This window comes from Tinamus guttatus, unplaced genomic scaffold (assembly GCF_059628265.1).
Source record: "Tinamus guttatus ecotype Peru unplaced genomic scaffold, ASM5962826v1 Tinamus_guttatus_pri_ptg000434l, whole genome shotgun sequence".
Lineage (NCBI taxonomy): Eukaryota > Metazoa > Chordata > Aves > Tinamiformes > Tinamidae > Tinamus > Tinamus guttatus.
The window spans coordinates 1642949-1662856 of NW_028288968.1; the positions used below are offsets into that span (position 1 = coordinate 1642949).

Sequence of the window (19908 nt, forward strand, 5' to 3'; positions counted from 1 at the left end):
TGCCATTCCAGACAAGTAAGTCTTGAATGGGGTTGGTAGACCAAGAATTTTGAGCTTTTGTTTATTTTTTTTAATTGAACTAAAATTTTCGAATCCCTGAAATAGGCCCGTTTTGTTCAGCTTCCGTATTGTCTGTACCGATCCGTGATTCTCCTGCAATCCATAACTCAGGTTAGAGAGAATCGATGTTTTCTTTAATCACCGAGACGAGCAATATTGTTTAGTTTCAAGCCCAAACAATGTGTCGCTTCCTTAAAAGAGAAATGCATTAACGTCTAGTGTGTAACCATGTCAAAGAAAATTCCTCGAGGAAAGATAAGCAGTTTTGCACAAATACAGCATGTTCCCCTGCAGGAACTCCTAATGAAGCCAGATTTGCTATTGAACAAAGAATTTAACTTCCTATTAATGTTACAGAATGAACCCAAACTTCACTGTGTCTCACAAGTACTGTATATTTAATACTGTGGTGTTAACTCCATGGTTAATTTTGCTTTCTAACACATTTCCAGGCGTTATTTTGGGAGTGTTTGCATGACCTCTGCGAACACAGTGCTGGAGTGCTTCGGAAGTACTCTGTGTAATCACAGCTTGCTTGTTTGAGCCAGTCCCCGTTATATCCCAGGTGAGAAAGAGAAACTGGGGCAGAAGGACACAGATCTGTCTCCTTAGCCTATTCTGCTGAAATACAGAGCTATTTACATTAGCTTAAGCAGAATTTAGGGCTCTGCAGTCCGAGCTCTGGGTAATTCATGCTCTGCTCTTCAGGTAGCAGTCTGCAGTGTAGGAGAGCTGTAAGGCTATGTCAGAAGTCTGCGGTCCAGCAGAGGCTTTAATCCAGATTTCTTAATGCCAAGCATGTTTTCTAACTGCTGTGCCACTGCTCTTGCTTTTGTTGCAGACCCTTTTTTGCATGATATTAAGGTTCTTACCATGTAGTACATAATAAAAATACCCCTTTTTATGGGAGCCTGAATTAAGACACAGCTAAGACTTTCGGAGGCATTAAAAAAAACACATAATGGCAATAGAAAGCAATCTCATTTCTGTAGGTATCATGAAACACGGCACTTAAAATACCAAGTTTTATGCCCCAGAGGAAGCTGCAGTACCAGTCTGAGGTCTGGCTGGGGTCTTGGTGCTGTAGGTTCTTGGAGCAAGAAGACAAGCCCTGTAAAACGTGCAGTATTTGGGAGAGGCAAGGACGAAGCGAGGAGTCTGTCCTCGTAGTCTGATGCACAGCAAAGGAAAGAGGATCTCTTCTCATCTCCATGTGGTATCTGCTAAGGCCTCCTGCCACCGCCATACGAGAGTGAAAGGGAGTGTGAAAATTGTTTAACATAACACAGAACTAGAGAACAGTGAGCGCTGGCCCCGATCTCTGGAGATCATCGGGTCCAAGCCTGTCACTCAAGCAGGGGCATCCAGAGCAGGTCCCCCAGGAGATGCACCACGTGGCTGCTTCATCCTGGGTCGGGACACCTTGTGACTTCAACTCCTCAGTCCTCCTTTGCAGCCGAGTAGGACAAGTGTCCTCCCATCTTGCCATGTTCCATATGGCGGGACAGATTTCCCTGCTCACTTGAGTGTTCTTAGCTGCTCTTTTTAGGATCACGATCCTCTGCGAAATGGCGCTTTTTTTGTTGTTTTGTTTTGAAGATGGAGCCCTTGAGTAGGTGGCACAGCCTGCTGTTTCCCTTGGAAGGGAGGAATAGCCGTGAAGTGGAAATTTCAGTTACATCTCTATTGCCTTGCCGAGAGAGGGGAGCATTTCTTGTGTAAATATGAGGTTTTCATTTATTGGAGAGCTTTTCCACTTGAGTTCTTGCTTCTTTCTGTATAGTACTTCAGAATTCAATAAACTCTATAAAATAGCAGCCTTTTTTGATGTCCCACTGATTGTCAAAGAAGATACTCTTGACTAAAACCATAAGAAAATATATTTCTGGCCTTTGGTGATTTAATTTTCACTGATATGCAAGTAATTATATCTTTCTGATCATTATTGTAGATGACAGGTCACAGTTACTCCAAGAAAACTTGACATTTTCTTGCTTCCATGACTGCTGGAGATGCTGATTTCAGCTTGATTGGGGCCTAAAATGAAGGCCAAGGCGGAGGGTGAAGGGAGAGGGAGCAAGAAAGAGGAATTTGGCCTTGATCCGTAGGTAAATCTGAGAAATCTGCAGTAGTTGCAAGAAACTTTTCTTGATTTACTGAATTTTCAAGTATGCCTTGTTGAAATCTCCAATTGCGTTGATTCAAAACAAAAACACCCTACACCATTTGCATTAGATGATCTTACTTGGAGGTTAAGGAAAGAAGCATGAGGGAGGAACACGATGCTTCTTCCCTCTACTGGGGGCATTTTGGAAAGCAGATTGAGTGCTGCAAGGAATAAGCAGGTTTATACTGTGTTTTCCTATGTACCTGTATTATTCCTGGTGTACTTCTAGTAGGTGAGTAGTAGCAACTACAGAACTCCTAGTGGTTGCAAAGGTCTCTCAGTCTGAAATATTAAGTTTAAAGCTGAAATTCTGAATCAACAGATATGTTTCAGGTGTTACATTAGCCCATATTAAAGGGTGTCTGGAAGTAGAGTAGCTAATTGATAACTTTTCATAAATTTGTGGTGTAGTAAAAGAGCTCTGAAACATTCGAAAAACCAAGGATTCAATAAAAAGCTTGTGATTTGGGGGGGTTGCTTTTTCAAAGTGCGTTGCTCTCTACTAAATATTGAGCAGGCACATTTCCTAGAAATAATGCCCCTCAGTGAAGACCAATAATAGGGCTTGTAGGCAACTTCAGACTATTCCAATCTTCGTAATCCTTTTTGTCCTCAGGACCCTCTCTACCAGCGACGATGTCCAGGACCGCGAGACCGAGAAGGGCCGCCTGGAAGAAGCTTACGAGAAGTGCGACCGGGACCTGGACGAGCTCATCGTGCAGCACTACACCGAGCTCACCACGGCCATCCGCACCTACCAGAGCATCACGGAGCGCATCACCAACTCGCGCAACAAGATCAAGCAGGTGACCACTAACTCTGTTTGCGTGGCCCCCTTTGCATCCAGCATCTAGGTGCTCTTCCAGACATGTAGGGTGAGCAGGTACCAGGTTGTGCAGTTCTTGCCTCTTTTCCATGTTTATTTTTAGCTTACTCATATTAGGATGACGTGAGGACAAGGGGTCACGGGTGCAAGTTGAAGCCCAGGCAGCTCCATGTCCATGTGAGGAAGAACTTCCTTGGTGTGAGGGTGCCAGAGCCCTGGCACAGGCTGCCCAGAGAGGCTGTGGAGGCTCCTTCTCTGGAGATGTCCAACCCGCCTGGATGCCACCCTGTGCCCTGTGCTCTGGGTGTCCCTGCTGGAGCAGGGGCTGCACTGGGTGATCCCTAGAGGTCCCTGCCAACCTCAGCCATTCTGGGATTCTGGGATTTCACCTTTCAAGCTGTATTTTTCCCTTCTTTTTCCAGCTGCTTGTAATCAATGTGAACTGAACTAAAAATTGAATCGAGAAAACACTTTTAGCCACCAGCTATGAAACAGCTGCTTTTTGTGTCTGTCCTGACGTGGCTACAAGTAGATCTGGTACTAAAACAGTGGTCCCGGGCTATGTCTAGTTTTCCATAGGGTCTCTGCAGTTTGAGAACGCAAGCAATTAATAAGTAAAATGAGAGGTGGATACAAAGAGCAAAGCTTTGTGTTCCTTTCTGTTCGTTTGTTCTCTGGGCATGTTGCTGTTGGGTTTCTGAAGTCTAGGGGCTGCTAACCTAACGCCTGTGCATTTAATCTGTTAAGGTCTTTATATGTTGGCTTCCAACTACCTCTTAAATAGATAGTCGGGGTGACTCATCAGCCTGCTTTTTATTTTTCCACAGCGAATATGAATTTTGGTGCCTTTTCCTTGTGCAGCTCTGTTGTGTGACTGTGCATGAACTCTGTGCCGCTAGATCTTGCTGCATTTCGAGTGCTCACACTTGAGTCCTGTGCCAATAAATAACTCGGGTCCTCTTTGTGGGCTTGCTCCATCTGCTTGCTCTCTGCAGCAAGAGATGATTCTTTTGTCTCCTGTTTATCATTTATTTCCTCTGCGGTTCGGTGTACCTAAACTTTGCAAACCAGGTTCAAAAACATATATATATTTTTAATTTTTGTTTTTCCGGGCTCGGTGCTTTAGGAGCAATAGGCTGCCACCATTCTGGGAATGTACCCTGACCCTTCTGGCTTTTGAAATCCATTTAGCATTTTCAAAAGAGAGTGAGGCCATTCTGACTCTTACCAGGGTAAGAGTTCCTTTTAGGATTTATGCACAAAGCTCAGCAATTGGAAAGCAAAGATCAATTGCACTGAATTTGAAGTAACCTGTCCTGTAACCTCTTTTCATCCAGTTTACTAAGCTTTACAGAGGTCAAAACCAGCATGTACAGGTGAGACCTTTTGGTCTCACCTAGGGGAATGACTGTAAGAGGGTGAAGGACCTTTTGATACTTAAATTTTCTTATTAGTTTTGATCCATGGACATAGAAGTAACTTTGACCTAACCTCACGAGAGGCACCAGATCTGTCTTGTCACCAATCTGTATTATAATATTGAGTCCCTTTTGATGTTCCCCTCTTGTGGGAGGTGGATGATCACATAGGCGTCATCCTGGATTAGGAATCACTTTTGCAGCAGTGGTAGATACATGTAAAAATCTGAATTATCTGCCTTTTCTTTGCATTCAGTTCTTCTACGTGTTTTTTTTGGGAAAGCCTTACTGAGGCGCTGAAAAACTGGATTATTAAGGAAAAGCAACTGGACTTGCCAAATTCTATTGATTTACAGTTTGGTCCTTTCCTCAACTCCCTAATGCAGATAGAGTTGATCTGATTGCAAAGTCAGAATAGTGTGAGGCTCCCTCTAGCTCTGTGGTTTTGTGGGTTTTTTCGCTTGTTCTATTTGAAACAAAAATACTTCTGGCAATGCTAGTGTCCCTAATCTGGAAAAAAAAAAAAAGATTTATATTCAATTATTAACAGGTAGAAATGAAAAATACTGTGTTAGTCAAAACAAACTTTTGGGTCACCTTTCTATTTTGTCACAGGGGAACATTTCAGTCCCCTGCCAGGGATGGCTTTGAATGTGTCTCGGACCAAATTTTGCACTGTGTAGCAGCAGTCAAGTGGTGACGATGTGCGCTGGGTCCATGAAACATTTTAAATTAAGATAAAGAATAGAGCTGAAGTCTGAAACACACTCTGGTTTTTAGCCTGCTTCTGCCTTTGTAGCAAGTTCTGCCGCTCTCACATTGGCTTTTCCGTTGGCTGGGAACTTGCTGAGTTTCATGGTTTCTTTCGGGAAAGACATTGCAGAACGTTGTGTTATTAAACTGTAATCTCAGTTGCTTCCAACTCTTGATGGAGTCTGGCTTATGAGGCTGTTCTTAAGCACTGTGTCTTGGTCTGTGTTTCGGTGCTTTGCAAAGTGCCTTTAGATGGACAGGGTAGGGCTGTTGAAGCGCTTTAAAGACCCAGTGTTTAAAGTTGAATTGAAGGGCCTGCTTTGAGTCTCTCCCCATGTGCAATTCAGTGAGAGTTCAGCTGACAAAAGGTTAGACCCTGAGTATTCCTAGCTTATCATGGAAACAAGAGCCGTGCGAAAGCAATGTGTGAAGTTGTGTTAATTGCTTTCGTATTTTAATATGTGGTTATTGGTTTGCATTCTACAGGAGAAGCTAGGTTGTACTGACCTTCTGGTAGGATATTTGGAGAAATTAAAAGCAGGCAACGTGGATTTGGTCTAGAGAATGGCAAAGAAAATTCCTTGATGCTTCTCCTTAGGGTGGGATGGGACAGCATGGGCTTTGCCTGTTTTTCCAAGTACTGTGATGGCTTCCGTGTCTGATGGAATTGCTGAGATGAACTATATCTTAACTGCTGTTCTGGTGAATCCTGATTTCATGCCAGCAAAACTGGTGTTGCCTGAGGTAGTGAACACTATTGGGTAGTCAGGTTTTGTTAAAATGAACTCGAAACTTGGAGAAAGGGCTAGGAAATGTGGTATGGGATGGAACAGGCAGATGGAAAACGTTTACAAGAGGCAAGTTAGCAATGACTTATTTGCTTTTACTGAACAAGGTTGTTGCTGGATACCTAAATACTGAATTTAGAGCTGGAAAAACTGCAGTAGAGTCTTTGGTTGTGGTTAGTAGCAACATACATTTTTTTCATGTTATGATATTCCAGTTAAATTCTCACTGGCAGTATAAAGTTGAACTAAAATGCATTTCCTTTCAAAAGCAGTTCCTGTTTGTATTTTGTTGTTTTCCTATTTGTACGTACTGTATGACTGCTCCTATATCAAGGAATAACCAGACAGTGCATTCGGATTTGACTATTGCCTTGTGCTGCTTTTGTAATTCCTCATATTGAATGTTGGAGTAAACTGATTTGTTACCGATTCCAGTACGAGGAACAGATTAACTGATCCTTGGATGTGCTGCTCGTAGGTGAAGGAGAATCTGCTGTCGTGCAAGATGCTGCTGCACTGCAAGCGGGACGAGCTGCGCAAGCTGTGGATCGAAGGGATCGAGCACAAGCACGTCCTGAATTTGCTGGACGAGATAGAAAACATCAAGCAAGTGCCCCAGAAGCTGGAACAGTGCATGGCCAGCAAGCACTACCTCAATGCGACGGACATGCTGGTAAGATGTGGTGCCTCGTGCTGGGCAGCTGCCCCCCAGAAACACACTCGTTATCTGTCTGATCATTTCCAGGCAGATGTGCTGGTGTTTTTGCCTTTTTTCCTTAGTTTTTTCTCCTCTGTCTTGTTCTGTCACCCATTGCTTTCCCATCCTGGAATTTCCATTTATGCCTTTTCTCTACTTGCTCTTTTCTGACATGAATTTGGGGTCACTCTTATCCTGTTTCATTATTTCTTGTTTGTATTTTCTCCTTTTTGAAACGATCCTCACTTGTTTACTTTGTCCCGATCCTGATTCTTTCCATAACCAGATGGTTCCGCATCCATTTGGCCTGTGCATAGGATTTCTTCCTGCTTTTGCAACCTGGTGTTTTTCTCTCTACTGACTTTCTGTGAACACTTTCTCTGATCTCTCTGCTTCTTTTTAAACATCCTCTTGACTGCATTTTCTATGCTACATCATCTAAACTCACTGTCCTTTATTTAGAATGACTTTCCCAGACACCTGCTTCGATCATCATGTTTCTCCATATCCTAGTAATTGCCTCAAAGCTAACTCACTTTGTGGAAGAACAATTCCATTTTTGTCCTATTTCATCTCCCAAAAATATGGTCACAAGTTTGGTCAACTATTCAGAGAGACTGTTTTTTTTTCTCTACTCTTCAGCTCTGTTCACCTTCTTTTCCTCTGTTTATCAGAATTCTTGATCCTTTCTTGATATTTCCAGCTCTTTCTCTCATCTTTCTCCTTCTCTTCAAGTGATTCTCTTGTTTCTTGTCATTTCCGTTTCTCTTACTCCACACCTTTCAATTTCAGTCTTGTGTTGGAGAGGGAAGTTTCTTAAACCTCTCTAATAATTGCCCTTTTCTTTCTTCTGTTCTCTCTAAACTCACTAAACATGCTTCCTTGCCAGTCTTTAGTTTTTTCCTTCTGGAAACTGCCTTATACCAGTAACTAAAGTCTTTTGAAGTGAAAGTTAACGAAAAAGGGATACGTTTAATATTCTGTATTTCTTTTTCAGATAATCCCTTGTCAGAAATCTTTTCATTGCCTTTTTTTCTTTTTATTATGGTCAACTTTGCTGTCCTTTGTATTTCTGTGCCTGTTTGCTTCTTTTTACCAAGTCGTTATTGAGCAGGATCAAGAGCTGGTAATCCTAGTGTTGTCATTCCTAGGGTGAATAATCTCCCTTAATTCCCTTCTTTCTGGCTTCACTCATTTTACCTTAAATGTGACTTTCTAAAACTTGATTTTTCCCACTTTCCTGTGAAATATCTTCAACAGTTGATACCCATTTTGGTGATGGCTGAAGTAACCCTGTGTGGATTTTTTTGTTGCTGTTATAATCTCTTGCCTGAGTTCAGCCATTCTTCACCTTCCTGTTCTCTTCTGTTGCTCATGCTTATTTTTCATGCTACATCTAGTGTGATCATATTTCTGTAATTTAGTCACAATGTTCCCTTTCTTCCTTTCTAAAATCATCTTCCAGGAACCCTCTCAATCTTATTCTTCTTAGATTCTCCCTTTCCTTCTAATTTTGTCTAACTATTGTCTTACATTTTCCCACCTAATTGTAAGGATTAACAGCAATGGCAATCCACATGTTATCCAATTGGTGCTTCCTTTTCCTAATCAAGATCATGTGCCAAATAGCTAGTAAAGAATAGTTGCAGAAAGGCCAAGTAGTCTGATTTAGCAGTATTTTGGAGGGACAAAAAAGGTCAGAAGGAAAATTCCAGAGGAATAATTAATTTTATGTCTGGATTATAGAGTATTACTGTTAAAAGTCAAGTGTATCAGTAACTTACCTGCATTTGGAGCTTTTTAATGGTTAGAATTTGCTGTGGACTCATTAGTTTTTGCCATTTTCTGCTAAGGCTGCCTCTGCCATGCTGTGATGTTGTAATCCCTCACTCACTGCTGGCTAATTCCCCTCTCCTCTCTGCTCTGAACATTGTGTAAAATAATTCTTAAACTGTCAGGGATGCTGGGTGTTTATAGCTCTCTGTCCTTTTGTTTCCTTCCTCAAGGTAAACAGCTGCTCATGGCTTATAAAAAGCCCAAAATGATCTGACAAGGAGCTTGGATCCCTCACGTTGAAATTGGAGCACTGATTAATAACGTTGCCTGTAGCTTTGTGATACGTACAGGCAAAATTAGACCTTTGCAGTCATCGTGTTGGGCCGGTGCAAGCCCACTAATGGCATAATTTCTGGTTGCTGCATCGCCTTTCTGCAGTCTGTCCTTTGTATTCCACTCACATTAATTGAAGTAATTTTGCCACTGAAGCGTGTTTCAAACCTCTGCATTTAAATTGAAATTTTAATTCCCTTATTGTTTGGAAAAGACAGCTGAAGATGGCTTGTTACAGGTTTCATTATCACTCAAAACACTCCAGCTGCTGGTTCTAATGTGCAATGACTGAGTAATGCTGGAAAGAATTATTAATATAAGAATGGCAGCTTTCCCCAGTGAACAAGATGCAAAGGTATTTCGTGACAGCTTATATTTATATGAAGTTTTTTTTTTTAAAAAAAAGCCCGTTTTCATTTTTTTTTAATTATTATTTATTTATTTTATTGTATTTCTGATTCAAAATCCACCAAGAGTAACACAAATGAGCTTTCAATATGATCTGTCCAAGTTCTGGCATCTTTATAATATTCACTGCTGTTAAGCAGGGGCAATAGGATCAGTTTTGCTGTAATTGCAGCTTATGGAGCCTGTGATTAAAAGAATCTGCTTCAAATCTTATTTGAATTATGAATCCTTGGAGGAATTATGGGATCCAGAACACATCCAACCCCTGTCAAGACCAAATAATTCTCCATTAGCTTCAATTTTGAAATCAAGAATTGGAGTAATTTTGATCTGAGGCTAGAGGAGAATGTGGTGTGTGAAGAAGGTGCGTGCGGGGTGGGCACTGGGGATGGGGTCGGAAGGAATCCCACATGGAGAAGACACATTAGGAATGGGCACACTCATCCAAAGCACATCCTGAAGTCATTCCCGAGGCCTCGTGTTTCAGCAAACATCTGGGAAAATCATTATGGCCAAGTTCGTGTCCGATTTCCCCCACTATTGGGTAAGCAGCAGTAAGTTAATTAACTCCAGCAGTGCAGAGGCCTGTGGTGTTGATCTAGCTGCTCAGGCTCTGCTGTTGACCCATGAGCTACCCATAGGGAGGGATTAATATTTTCCATTTGTTTAAATAAACCAAGAGATTAAATGCTAAAAACAGTGGAAGAAGGAAGTGTTGTTGAATCAAGTAATTAAAGGTCATGTCATAATACAACTGCACGAAAATTGCTTAGGCTGCTTTCTTTGCATTTCCTGGCTTTTAAATGTCTAGTTCTGCAATTTTAATGAACTAATATTACTTTGGCAAAATATACAGAGGTTTTTTCTTACTCTTTTTTAAATCTTTTAAATCTAAGAGACTGTGAAGGAAATTCCAATGAGGATGGAGCTTATTAGATCAGGTAATAAAACAGAGTGAAGCCGCAGCAGGACATCAGTGAGGAAGGAGTGAGGGTGGCTTCTGTAGCCAGCTGCTTTTTTTGTATGTATTTGTGGGGCTTTTTTGTTATTTTTTTTTTTTTATTAGGAGAGTATAAAGCAAAAAATCATTAGTATAGGCCCCTCTGTCTGGTGTTCCCTTTAGTTTGACCTCACATTTAGTCCTGTTAGAGTGAGGGACGGGTGTGCATCTCTTCTCATGGGAGCATCCTTCTCCTTCAGTGGTGCACAGCTTTGGCCCAAGAAATAAAAAGCTGACATGGCAGAAATTTGTTTCTCATAAAAGTTGGCCAAGAAACCCTCCAGCACCTGCTTTTCTTTATTTTTTTCCTTTTTATCCAATGTTAAGGACTTCTGTTTTCAGAACATGCCACTTCTCCCTTTCTGCTCTCTAATAGTGAGTAACAACATTGGGCTTGGATTCAAAGCAGCAGGTTAAAAGGTTGAGAAGTTTCCCCAGGAGCAAAAATCCCTGTGCATGTGCCCATGCACATGTATTCACCTTCTCCCTTCCCATCCCGTGCTCCAGATCTTCAACTCAATAACATTCCCCACCTTTCTGTGTGTTTTATGCTAATGTCCTATAGGGGATTAACACTTTTCCAGGGTGTTTATTACCCTGGACATGGTTATTGAGACGAGTTTGCTTTTCCTCATGGGAGATTGTGACCTGTTGCTTTCCTCAGTGTGGTATTTGGAGAGGCTTTCAATTCAAAAATACCGTGTAGGGAGCGTATTTCTTACAGGAAAAGTAGTCTGGAATATGACATTTAAAACAAAATCACAACCCAATTCTCAGTATACGTTTTATTTACTGTTGCCTTTCCGCTTGAACAATGAAAATCAATAAGAACAAACTTTCATTTTGTTTCTGCACTTACTGCACTAGTGGGAGGCAGGTACTGCTTTGGGACAGTTATATTTAGGAATTAACATCTTAAGTGAAAATAGGAGATTCCTGCCTGGCTTGCGATTCTGCAGATATGGTTTAATATAAAATTTAAATGTTGGCCTCACTTTAACATCTCTTTCTTTTGTGTTACAAAAATAGTAATATTTTTCCCTGAAGCCTTTCTCCAGAGAACCCAGCGTCTTCTCAGTGCTGACGCTGTTGATTTTAAAAAGCCTTTCAGGAACCAGCATTAAGGGCTCGTGTCTTGCTTCAGACAACACCGATGTGTCCAAGTCTGTGATTAGAGGACCTGATTTTTTACTGGTTTTAAATGAGGGGCGGACTGCACAATTTCTGATAGCTTTATGGATATAGTGCAGCAAAAAAAGCAAGCAGATTTGTTTCCATGAGGTTGATATGTGGATAAGGTATTTCTAGGGACTTGCACACAAATCTGGAAGCCGTGAGCTTTGGTTCCTTCTGTGCAGCCCTGAAAATGCTGCACCTTCACCCAGGTGCTAAGCAGATGATTAATATTATTCTTTTGCCTCAAAGAAGCATTGGAAGGCTTAAATCATTAATTTTGGTGGGTGATTACAGTTCCTTGCATGAAAAGCATTGGTGCTGCGTATTGTTAGAACATTTTTCACCGAATTTGTTTGTCCTTTTTTTTTTTTTTTTTTTTCTTACTTCTCTTTTCTGATCTTTCTTTTTAAGGAAACATGCCAGGCTAGGCTTAAAACCATTCAAAAGTGGAGGTTTTCTTCCCCTTTTTAATTGTCTTATCACTTTTTCCTTAATATACTTATCAATAACTCTATCTCATTCCTTTTTAATGGAATTCCCATTATCCAAGGCAGTCTGCTGCATTAAGCTGTTAGCTTCATTTGCATTGCCACGTGCTTGACCTCAGCCCCTCGGCTCTTCGTTAATGCACCAACAAGCACTGATACCTCTCGGGAGTCCTAACGTGTGGCTCTTAGCTCAACTAATAACAACCACTCATTTAAGCTGATGAAAGTTTATTAAATAAGAAAACAAGCTGTAATGAAGGGAGACTCGAGGTGTCCAGCATTGAGGGTGAGAGCTGCAGCCGCGCCGTGGGCGCTCCATGTAAGTCTGTGAATTGAGGCTGGTACTGTTGGGAAGGAGCATTTCTGCATGTTAAATTAAATGTTTAAGCTCTTTGCTGGAGGCTGTTGCTGTTTTGTGATGGGCCCTTTCTTGGGGGGCCCTCCAGGCAGCTCTGGGGTTTGGTGGTTTCGTTTCGACTTCCTTTTTCGTTGATGAACCTGCCACTGTTACATAGCTTCAGGTTAATGTTTCTTTTGCCATTGAGATGGCGAATTTCAGGTGTGATTACCTTTATGATAAAACTATTTTATGGATTTTGCTGACTTTGCTTTACTGAGATAAATACCCTTTTTTTTTTTTTTTTTTTTTTTTTTACTTGCTTAAAATTTGTGTTCGAGTACAGCTCATGGTTTTTCCAGTGATCACTCGTCTTTCCATGGACCTCGTTCTGCCCATAGTAACCTAGTAAAGCACATGCTGAGATCTACTGGAGATCCAATGGGTAATGGAACAATATAAAACATAAATCTCTAGATGACCTTGATTGCATTATTAAATGCAGCTTTAAAGCTAGTGAATGGTGGGTTGAGAGGTGGAATAGATTTAGCTTTTACTAAAGCATTTGAAACACTTGGGGTGGTTTTAGCCCAGAAGTTTTGCACAGAAGTTGACTGATACTATGGCTGCTGAATTGGCATGATGCTACCAAATAACTTTGAAAATTGTCTTGATGGAAGAAAAAATGTTAAGTGAACAGAGAGGAAGACTTGTGCTGAACAGCTCATGAATGACTGACACAACATGTTAGTAAATTAACAGGCACAGAGCTAATGAAAAGAAGTTAAAAATTCTTGTAACACCAGAGAGATGGGACACAGGGAGTTTGGAGGGCTTGAAACAGCATCTTGAAAACTGCAGGGAATGAATGTGGAAAACTGCAGGCTGGTATGAAATGAAAACAAAAGATTCCTACGTTCTGCTTTAATGCATTAGGACCCTCTTGTTTGAGATATCGTTCAGGTAGAGACCGTTGGGAAGGAAGCAATCTGAGTCTCGGAAAAATACACTTTCCTAATGTCAGTTGGATCTAAAGGAGGGTGAGTTAAATCAGAGACAAAGAAATATGGAAATAAGAAGCAGAAAGGAATTTACCCTCAAATTTGCCCTGTTGCTTTTTGAAGCGATGTAAACATTTGGCTTTAGCAGCATCCCTTGGTGATGAGCTGGGAATGATGAACGGAAAGCAGCTCAGGCAAGTCCATGCTGTGGATAGACACTTGGTGGCTTTGTGCAACTCATTTGGCTGTTGAGATGGCTCAAGTTCTGCGTTGGAGCCCAGGTGACCAAGTTGGGGCCTCCTCTGCTCCTGTGCGGCGCTTTGGGTTTCGACACTGCTACGAAGGCTCCGAGGGACTGCAGCAAGAGGACAAGGAAGTGAAATGAGTGATGGGCGACAGGGCGAGGGAAAACTCCAAAGAACTCCATTTATGTAGCTGACACAAAGAGCAGTGAGCGAGGAACATAGTTCTATAAATATTTTGTAGTTCGTGGAGGAAAGTAATTAGTTAAGGTGGGTCATTGCTATTTACATAAGTGCTTAGGAAAAACAGAGTGGTTGTGTTTTCCCTTCATGTGTTTACAACAGGTTTGTCTGTGTGTTTTCATAAAATAGCAGCAGTGCTTTTAGCAGTAAAACATACCCGAGTAGGATGTGGGGAATAAGGAAAGCAGTGCTTTGAGGTATGGAAAGCACTGCATCATCTTGTCTCTATATGTATTTTATAACATTCACATTTCTAAGCAAATTGTAAGACTGAGGAACTCGGGGTTGGTTGATTTAGAAGGTAACTTGTGGAAATCAGTTTGCTGGAGCTTGGTTCTTTAGAAAACCCTCTTCTGCCCTGGTAAGGCAATAGGGATGAACTGTATCCTTCCTTCCTCTTCGTGTACATGGTTTTCCTCAGAATTGGGTGCTCTGCTCTCTACCAGCTGCCTTCAAATGGCCACATTTCTGTAACGAAACATGTAAATTGCCCTGTCCTGTAGCAATTTGGTATCAGGGAATTCTCAAATCCTGGATTTCTTAAATGCATCCTGAGTGCCAGTTTTTCATGTGGTTGGTTATTTGGATGCCTGCTCTGCCTTCAAAGGCAGCAGCTGTTCAGCTTCCTCCTAATTCACCTTGCCACCGGAATATTGAGCAAATTCACAGGTGAAATACAGCTTTACTTGATAAAGACCTGCGTCAAGCTTTTAATTAAGAAATATGAGTGCAATTTCAGAGTAGGCTTAGTCAGTTATTTGTTAATTATATCCAGCACTGGAGATTCAAAACCTCAACAACCTCCTGCTTTATGGACGTTGTCCCCTTCTCCCCACGCTCCATGGGAAGCGCAGGGGATCTGTGGGCAAAACAGCCTTGACTTGGGGAACTTGTGCTTAATGTTTTGCTAGTTAATACAAACTTCTGATCACTGGTGTGGATATAGAGGTAGGGGGGAAAAAGACTCAGGTAGACACCTTTCCTCCTCCTCCTCTTGAAATTATCACCCGTTACATTATTTGAATAGACACCATCATTTTTAGCTACTCCCTTTTAAATGTCAACACGATCTTCATCCATCCAGCTGGGCAGCTGAAATCCTCTAGGCTGCTGCTGTTTATTTGCAGTTTTAATCCGAGCGTGTTCTTTTTCCCCTTTTGTTATACTGTTTGTATATGACTTTTATATTTATTTTATATTTTTCAAATTGTGACCTATAACATCGTTTTCTTTTAACCTTTCTCAGCTTCATGTTTTCTTTTCCATACAGAGAACAGGCTGTTATCCCGAGTGCGAAGTCATCCTGTTTCCTAATCTGAGCAGCCATTACTCTGTTTCTCTTTTTTTTCCTTTTCCTCCCTGAAGAGGAGCTGGTTGAGGGGGTTCATTTTATTTCTGCTCAGAGACTTCCAGGAATTGTGGAGGTCTAGAATTAAAAATGCGTCTCCTTCCTTCACACTTCCCAACAACGCTGTTCTGAAGCCTAAAATATTCTTGAAAAGACTTTTAAGGAAACATGTAGCTTAAATTGCAAGCAGACTGGGGAAACTTTGGCCAAAATTGGAAGGAAGAAGAGTTTTCACAAGTACGTTGCTAGCACTTGGTGTATAGTGTATTCCAGAATGCTAAATTAAGCCCCTCCAAACTGGCTGGCAGACAAGTGTTTGACTACTTTTTAAAGCAATTAAGCTCTGTGTGTTCCCCCTTTAAACAAGCTGCAGAATGTTCTGTGCCACAATTATTTTCCCATAAACTTGTGCTTTTTAGGTGATGCTTCTCTCTCTCTCTCTCTCTCTCTTTTTTTTTTTTTCTTTTTTTTCCCCATTGATCCTTATATATCTTAAGGCCTCTGCTTATAATTGTACTTTACAGATAAACAAAGTTTAACTTCAGAAGTGTCTACTGGGTCAGCTACCCCAAGGTCTGTTGTAATAGAGGTCATATTATTCATCCAGGTAGGGCTCTCAGTGGGAAGTCTGGACTTTTTTAAGATTAAATTAAAAAAAACAGGAGGGGAGGAATACCTACCACTTTCTCTGGCACTATTTGCCCTCAGAAAATGTCTTTTAGTGAGGAAGAGATTGGAGTTATTGGTTGCCTTCCCCTTCCAGCTCTTCTGTCTCTTCTCCCTACTCCTAGCAAAAGCAAAACGTTGGGGAGATCTCCGTGTGCGGGTACCCAGCCACGGTGCACCCCTTCCCCATCACCTCTGGATTTTCATTTAGGAGGAAGAGAGGGACTTAGAGATGGAAGAGAAACTTAAGGCTCCTCAAGCACTTTGGCTGGGAACTCAACCCGCCTGTATCTCTTCTGCCTGTCTAACTTTCAGGTTCTCCCAAAAAAGCTGCTATTCCGTTGTAAGTCTTAATGGGAATCCGGTAGTGAAGTGAAAATGCTTCCCCTCTATAAACAGTTCTGTGTTTATTAGTGCTTTTTTTTAGTGTGAATAATACATAATGTATAATAGGACTAATGGGGAAAAAAAAAAAACCTAGGAGACTACTTTGAAGATGTAGTCTAAGCTGAGGATGAGAAGGGAGAAAAGTCTAATTAAATGTGATAGTTTCATGTTCTGTGACATCCTTAATCTTCATTATCCAACTCCAGGCCTGCTCCTGCAGTCTGCAAAAGCAAAATGAATTGAATTTGAGGCTGTTCTGCAGAGTTTCTCTCGGTTGCACGTGGTTGTTACTGCCACTGAACTGCATGGCCCACATACTCTCTTGCAAGAGGTTCTGCCTTATTTGCAGCAGTATCTACAAAAATAAAGACCCAGAAATAAGAGGTTTGTTGTAGAAATAAAGATTCTCTTTAATTAGAATAACCACTGCTGGCCTGCAGAACAGCAGTACAGTTTTAAGGAATATTTGTGTTGTGCTGCTCCAGGTTTTTACCTTGTTCTGGTCTGCACTGGAAGTGGTCCCTCACTCCGCTATCTTCTTAGCAAAGCTTGAGGTGAGAAAAGATGAGGACAACTAGCTCCTCTGAGCTGTGTTGGGTCACTGTCAGGTACACTTGGACTTTATTTAAAGCTAAATAGTCTCCACTAGCATTTCCATGTGTTCAGCAGAGCCAATATTATTATTGCCCTTGCTCTTCACCTAGTGCTTCCCCTTCGTGTACATCCACGTGAGTTAACTCTTCATCTCTCACTTTTGGATCAGAGCATGCCAATGGTAACTTGGTTATTTGCTAAAAACAAGCAGCAGAGTTGCAAGAACTGCTCCTTCCCAGCATGCTGGAGTGAAACATAAATCTGTTTTTTTTCAGAGTATTTTTCACATCTATCTTAAGACTGTTTTTAATTTTGTGCCTGCTTTGTAGACGTCTCTGCATCATTTTTAGTTGCTTAGGTTCCTGCTCTATGGTAAGTTAAACAGCACACAAATTACAAAAAAAAAAAAAAAAAAAAAAACCCCATGAGATGGACATTTTTTCTAACTGAAATATAATGTAGGGCACTGTTCTATAGCTTGGTTCTTGCCAGTGCTTAACACATCATTATGCAAATGAAATTACATGAGGGGAAACCTGCTTTCATGCAGTGTCACTTCCATGAACTTGGACGGAGCCTCTGGTTATTTTCCAAACCCAAACTGTTCTGAACGTAAGAGCTTCTCTCTTGAGCTCCCTCTCAATAATTGGTGGTATTGGGAAATAAAATATGGGAACGGAAAACAGTGGTTAAATGGGGGTTTGTTGGAGTGGGGCTGCATTAAGGAGCATCCCCAGCCCTTTGGGAAGGGCCATTTCTTAAGGATGCAGCTTCCAGCTTTTCCAGCTGTCAATACCGAGTGTCCCAAAGGCTATTAAAAAATGCAACCCAAGCCCCTGAAAGTGCTGCTGTTTCTGGAGGAAGAAAATTCAGTAGATACCTTTTTTTTTTTTTTTAATTAGCATAGGAAGTGGTTGCAATTTTGTTTGTTTTTCTGAAGGCCTCTTTGAGAGCTGTCTCTTGATTTTAATGATCAGTTTTGAGAATAACTAACTCAAACTGGGAATTAGCAAACAGCTGAGTGAACTGAGCCGCCCATGGAAACTGTAGTTTTTCACTGCATGGGTTTTAGCTGCTATTTTCCTGTATGTCTTGGAACGTTTACTTCACACCTTTTTCTTCTTCATTCCCCATTCTTTTCTTCTTTCCTTGCTGTACTTTGATGTCTGGGCTTCCCAGTTTGATAAGCATTGGTGCTGATTTTGGTGGTGCCTTGGTGAAGGGATCTCCAGCTGTTGTGGCTGTGAAGCACCTTCATGACCAGGACTTGGGGGTTCATTCCACTTGCCCAAGCAAGAACATAAAACTATTCCTCATTCTTACTTCTACCAACTGCCAGCTCTGGTCATTCATGAAGAGAAGTGGATTTTGCAGTTAGCAGGGGCTTGGCAACGTTCTTCAGGCAGAAGGAAGTACAGTTTCCTCCTAGACACTACGTTTTGCATTCAAAAACTTGACTGACTCAAAGCTATTTTCAGGGTCATTCTTGACTCCAAGCAAGCCAAATAACTCAGTGCTGATCTATGTTCTTCCACTATCGTTAATATTTACTGCTGTTGAGGGACCAGACCTTAGCTTGGCTGTCTGCTGACTGTATCTCCTTGCTTTGCATTTTTATGCTTAGCTGACAGGTTCACTACCAACTTAAATCCTGACATGTAAGCAAATGTCTTGTTTCGGTAATAATATCTTGGATTATGAGGGGAATTAATTTTCAAAATAACCCTTTAAATCTCACTTTCTGTTTGTGCTAAGGGTGATGGTCAGTGAAACCAGACAGCTTTTACTGTAGTGACTGCTTTCCTTTTTAAGGTATAAGTGGAAATTAGTTAGGTCTTTCATTCTAGTGCCAGGTAGATGTCAGCTGGTTGACACTGGAGCGTGTTGGCACATGAACTATGGCCAGGTTATTGTTGCATGCCCAGATTCCTGCCTGTTGGTCTGTAATTTCTGTAAAATTTTTCCTCCCAATTTGACACGTAATAATTAAAATTTTTAAAAAATATGTAAATAAAAGTTCTATAGATTTGAAAAGTACTTTCATGTAGCAGTAGTACTATGAACTAGCAGGAAGGTTCATTAATCTGCTGAGATGGTTTAAATTGTGTAGCTACATGATCCAGCACTTATGTAGGCCAGATGACGAGGAGTCCTAACCTTTTTCAGGTATGACATAATATCACTTCAGGCAAATAAAACTTAAGCCATTTTTCCTCATTTCCAGAAATGAGAGTCATGTTTTGCTGATATTGCTGTAGTGAAAAGAATAAGGATATCTGAACATTGTTGCTGGTGTCTTTTCCCAGCATTTTTCCACTTGATAATCCTCTTTTTGTGTGCTTTGATTTTTACCTAACAGTGTTTAAAATAGCTCGCTTTATACTTAATGTTCAAAATGTTTGAAGAATGCTCATTAAATGAGTTGTTTGGGTCTCTGATCCCTTCTGTAAGTTGGCTTTTCTTGTGGGAATATAAACCAAGAAATACGTAAACTTTTTCTACTCTAAAATGGTGTTTGGATAGAGTTGTCGGGGTGTTCAGACATTGCTCTAAAGAGAGGAAAAAAATCTGGAGGTATTTGGAAAGACCAGAAGAGAGGAGTGTTAATCAAAGATGAAACGAGTTAAAAATTGTCATGTGTCTTCCAGGTGTCAGCAGTGGACTCCTTGGAGGGTCCCCTTCTCCAGGTGGAGGGTCTGAGTGACCTGAGGCTGGAGCTTCACAGCAAGAAGATGAACATGCACTTGGTCCTCATAGATGAGCTGCACCGTCATCTTTACATCAAATCAACTAACCGAGTGGGACCACGCAGCAAGGAGAAAGGGAGAATCAGGTTGGTTCAGTGTGATTTATTGGAGGCTAAGAAGGGAAGAAGGCAACACTTCCCCCTTCACAGGCAGAAAATGCCACTGACTTTATGCCTCGTCCTTTCATTTTTGGGTAGGTTGGCAAGCAGCTTCCTAGCACTCATGGCTGTGAAGAACATAAAAAAACAAAATATGTTGATATGCTTTTGAGCGTGAGAACATTCTGTTCCAGTTCTGCCTTTGCTTAGTGATTCTGTTGGGTATTTTTGCTGCTTCCCACAGGATTACGGCAAGGTCGGTTCCTCTCAGCAGGCTTTTCCTTCTGTGTTGCATTCACCTGCCCTACGAATGCCCTGATCAGGATGGCTAAGGTGAAGCAAAGGGAAGAACCTG

The 19908-nt window shown here is 41.3% G+C and overlaps 1 protein-coding gene across 1 annotated transcript in view; it reads left to right on the forward strand.

Moving 5' to 3' along the window:
- Positions 1–19908, forward strand: part of EXOC4 (exocyst complex component 4) — a 301672-nt gene that overhangs the window by 12864 nt on the left and 268900 nt on the right. Inside the window, exons 2-4 of the mRNA XM_088531798.1 lie at positions 2844–3033; positions 6491–6685; positions 19357–19541. Of these exons, the coding sequence (XP_088387924.1) occupies positions 2844–3033; positions 6491–6685; positions 19357–19541 (570 nt within the window). The remainder of the gene's footprint in view (positions 1–2843; positions 3034–6490; positions 6686–19356; positions 19542–19908) is intronic.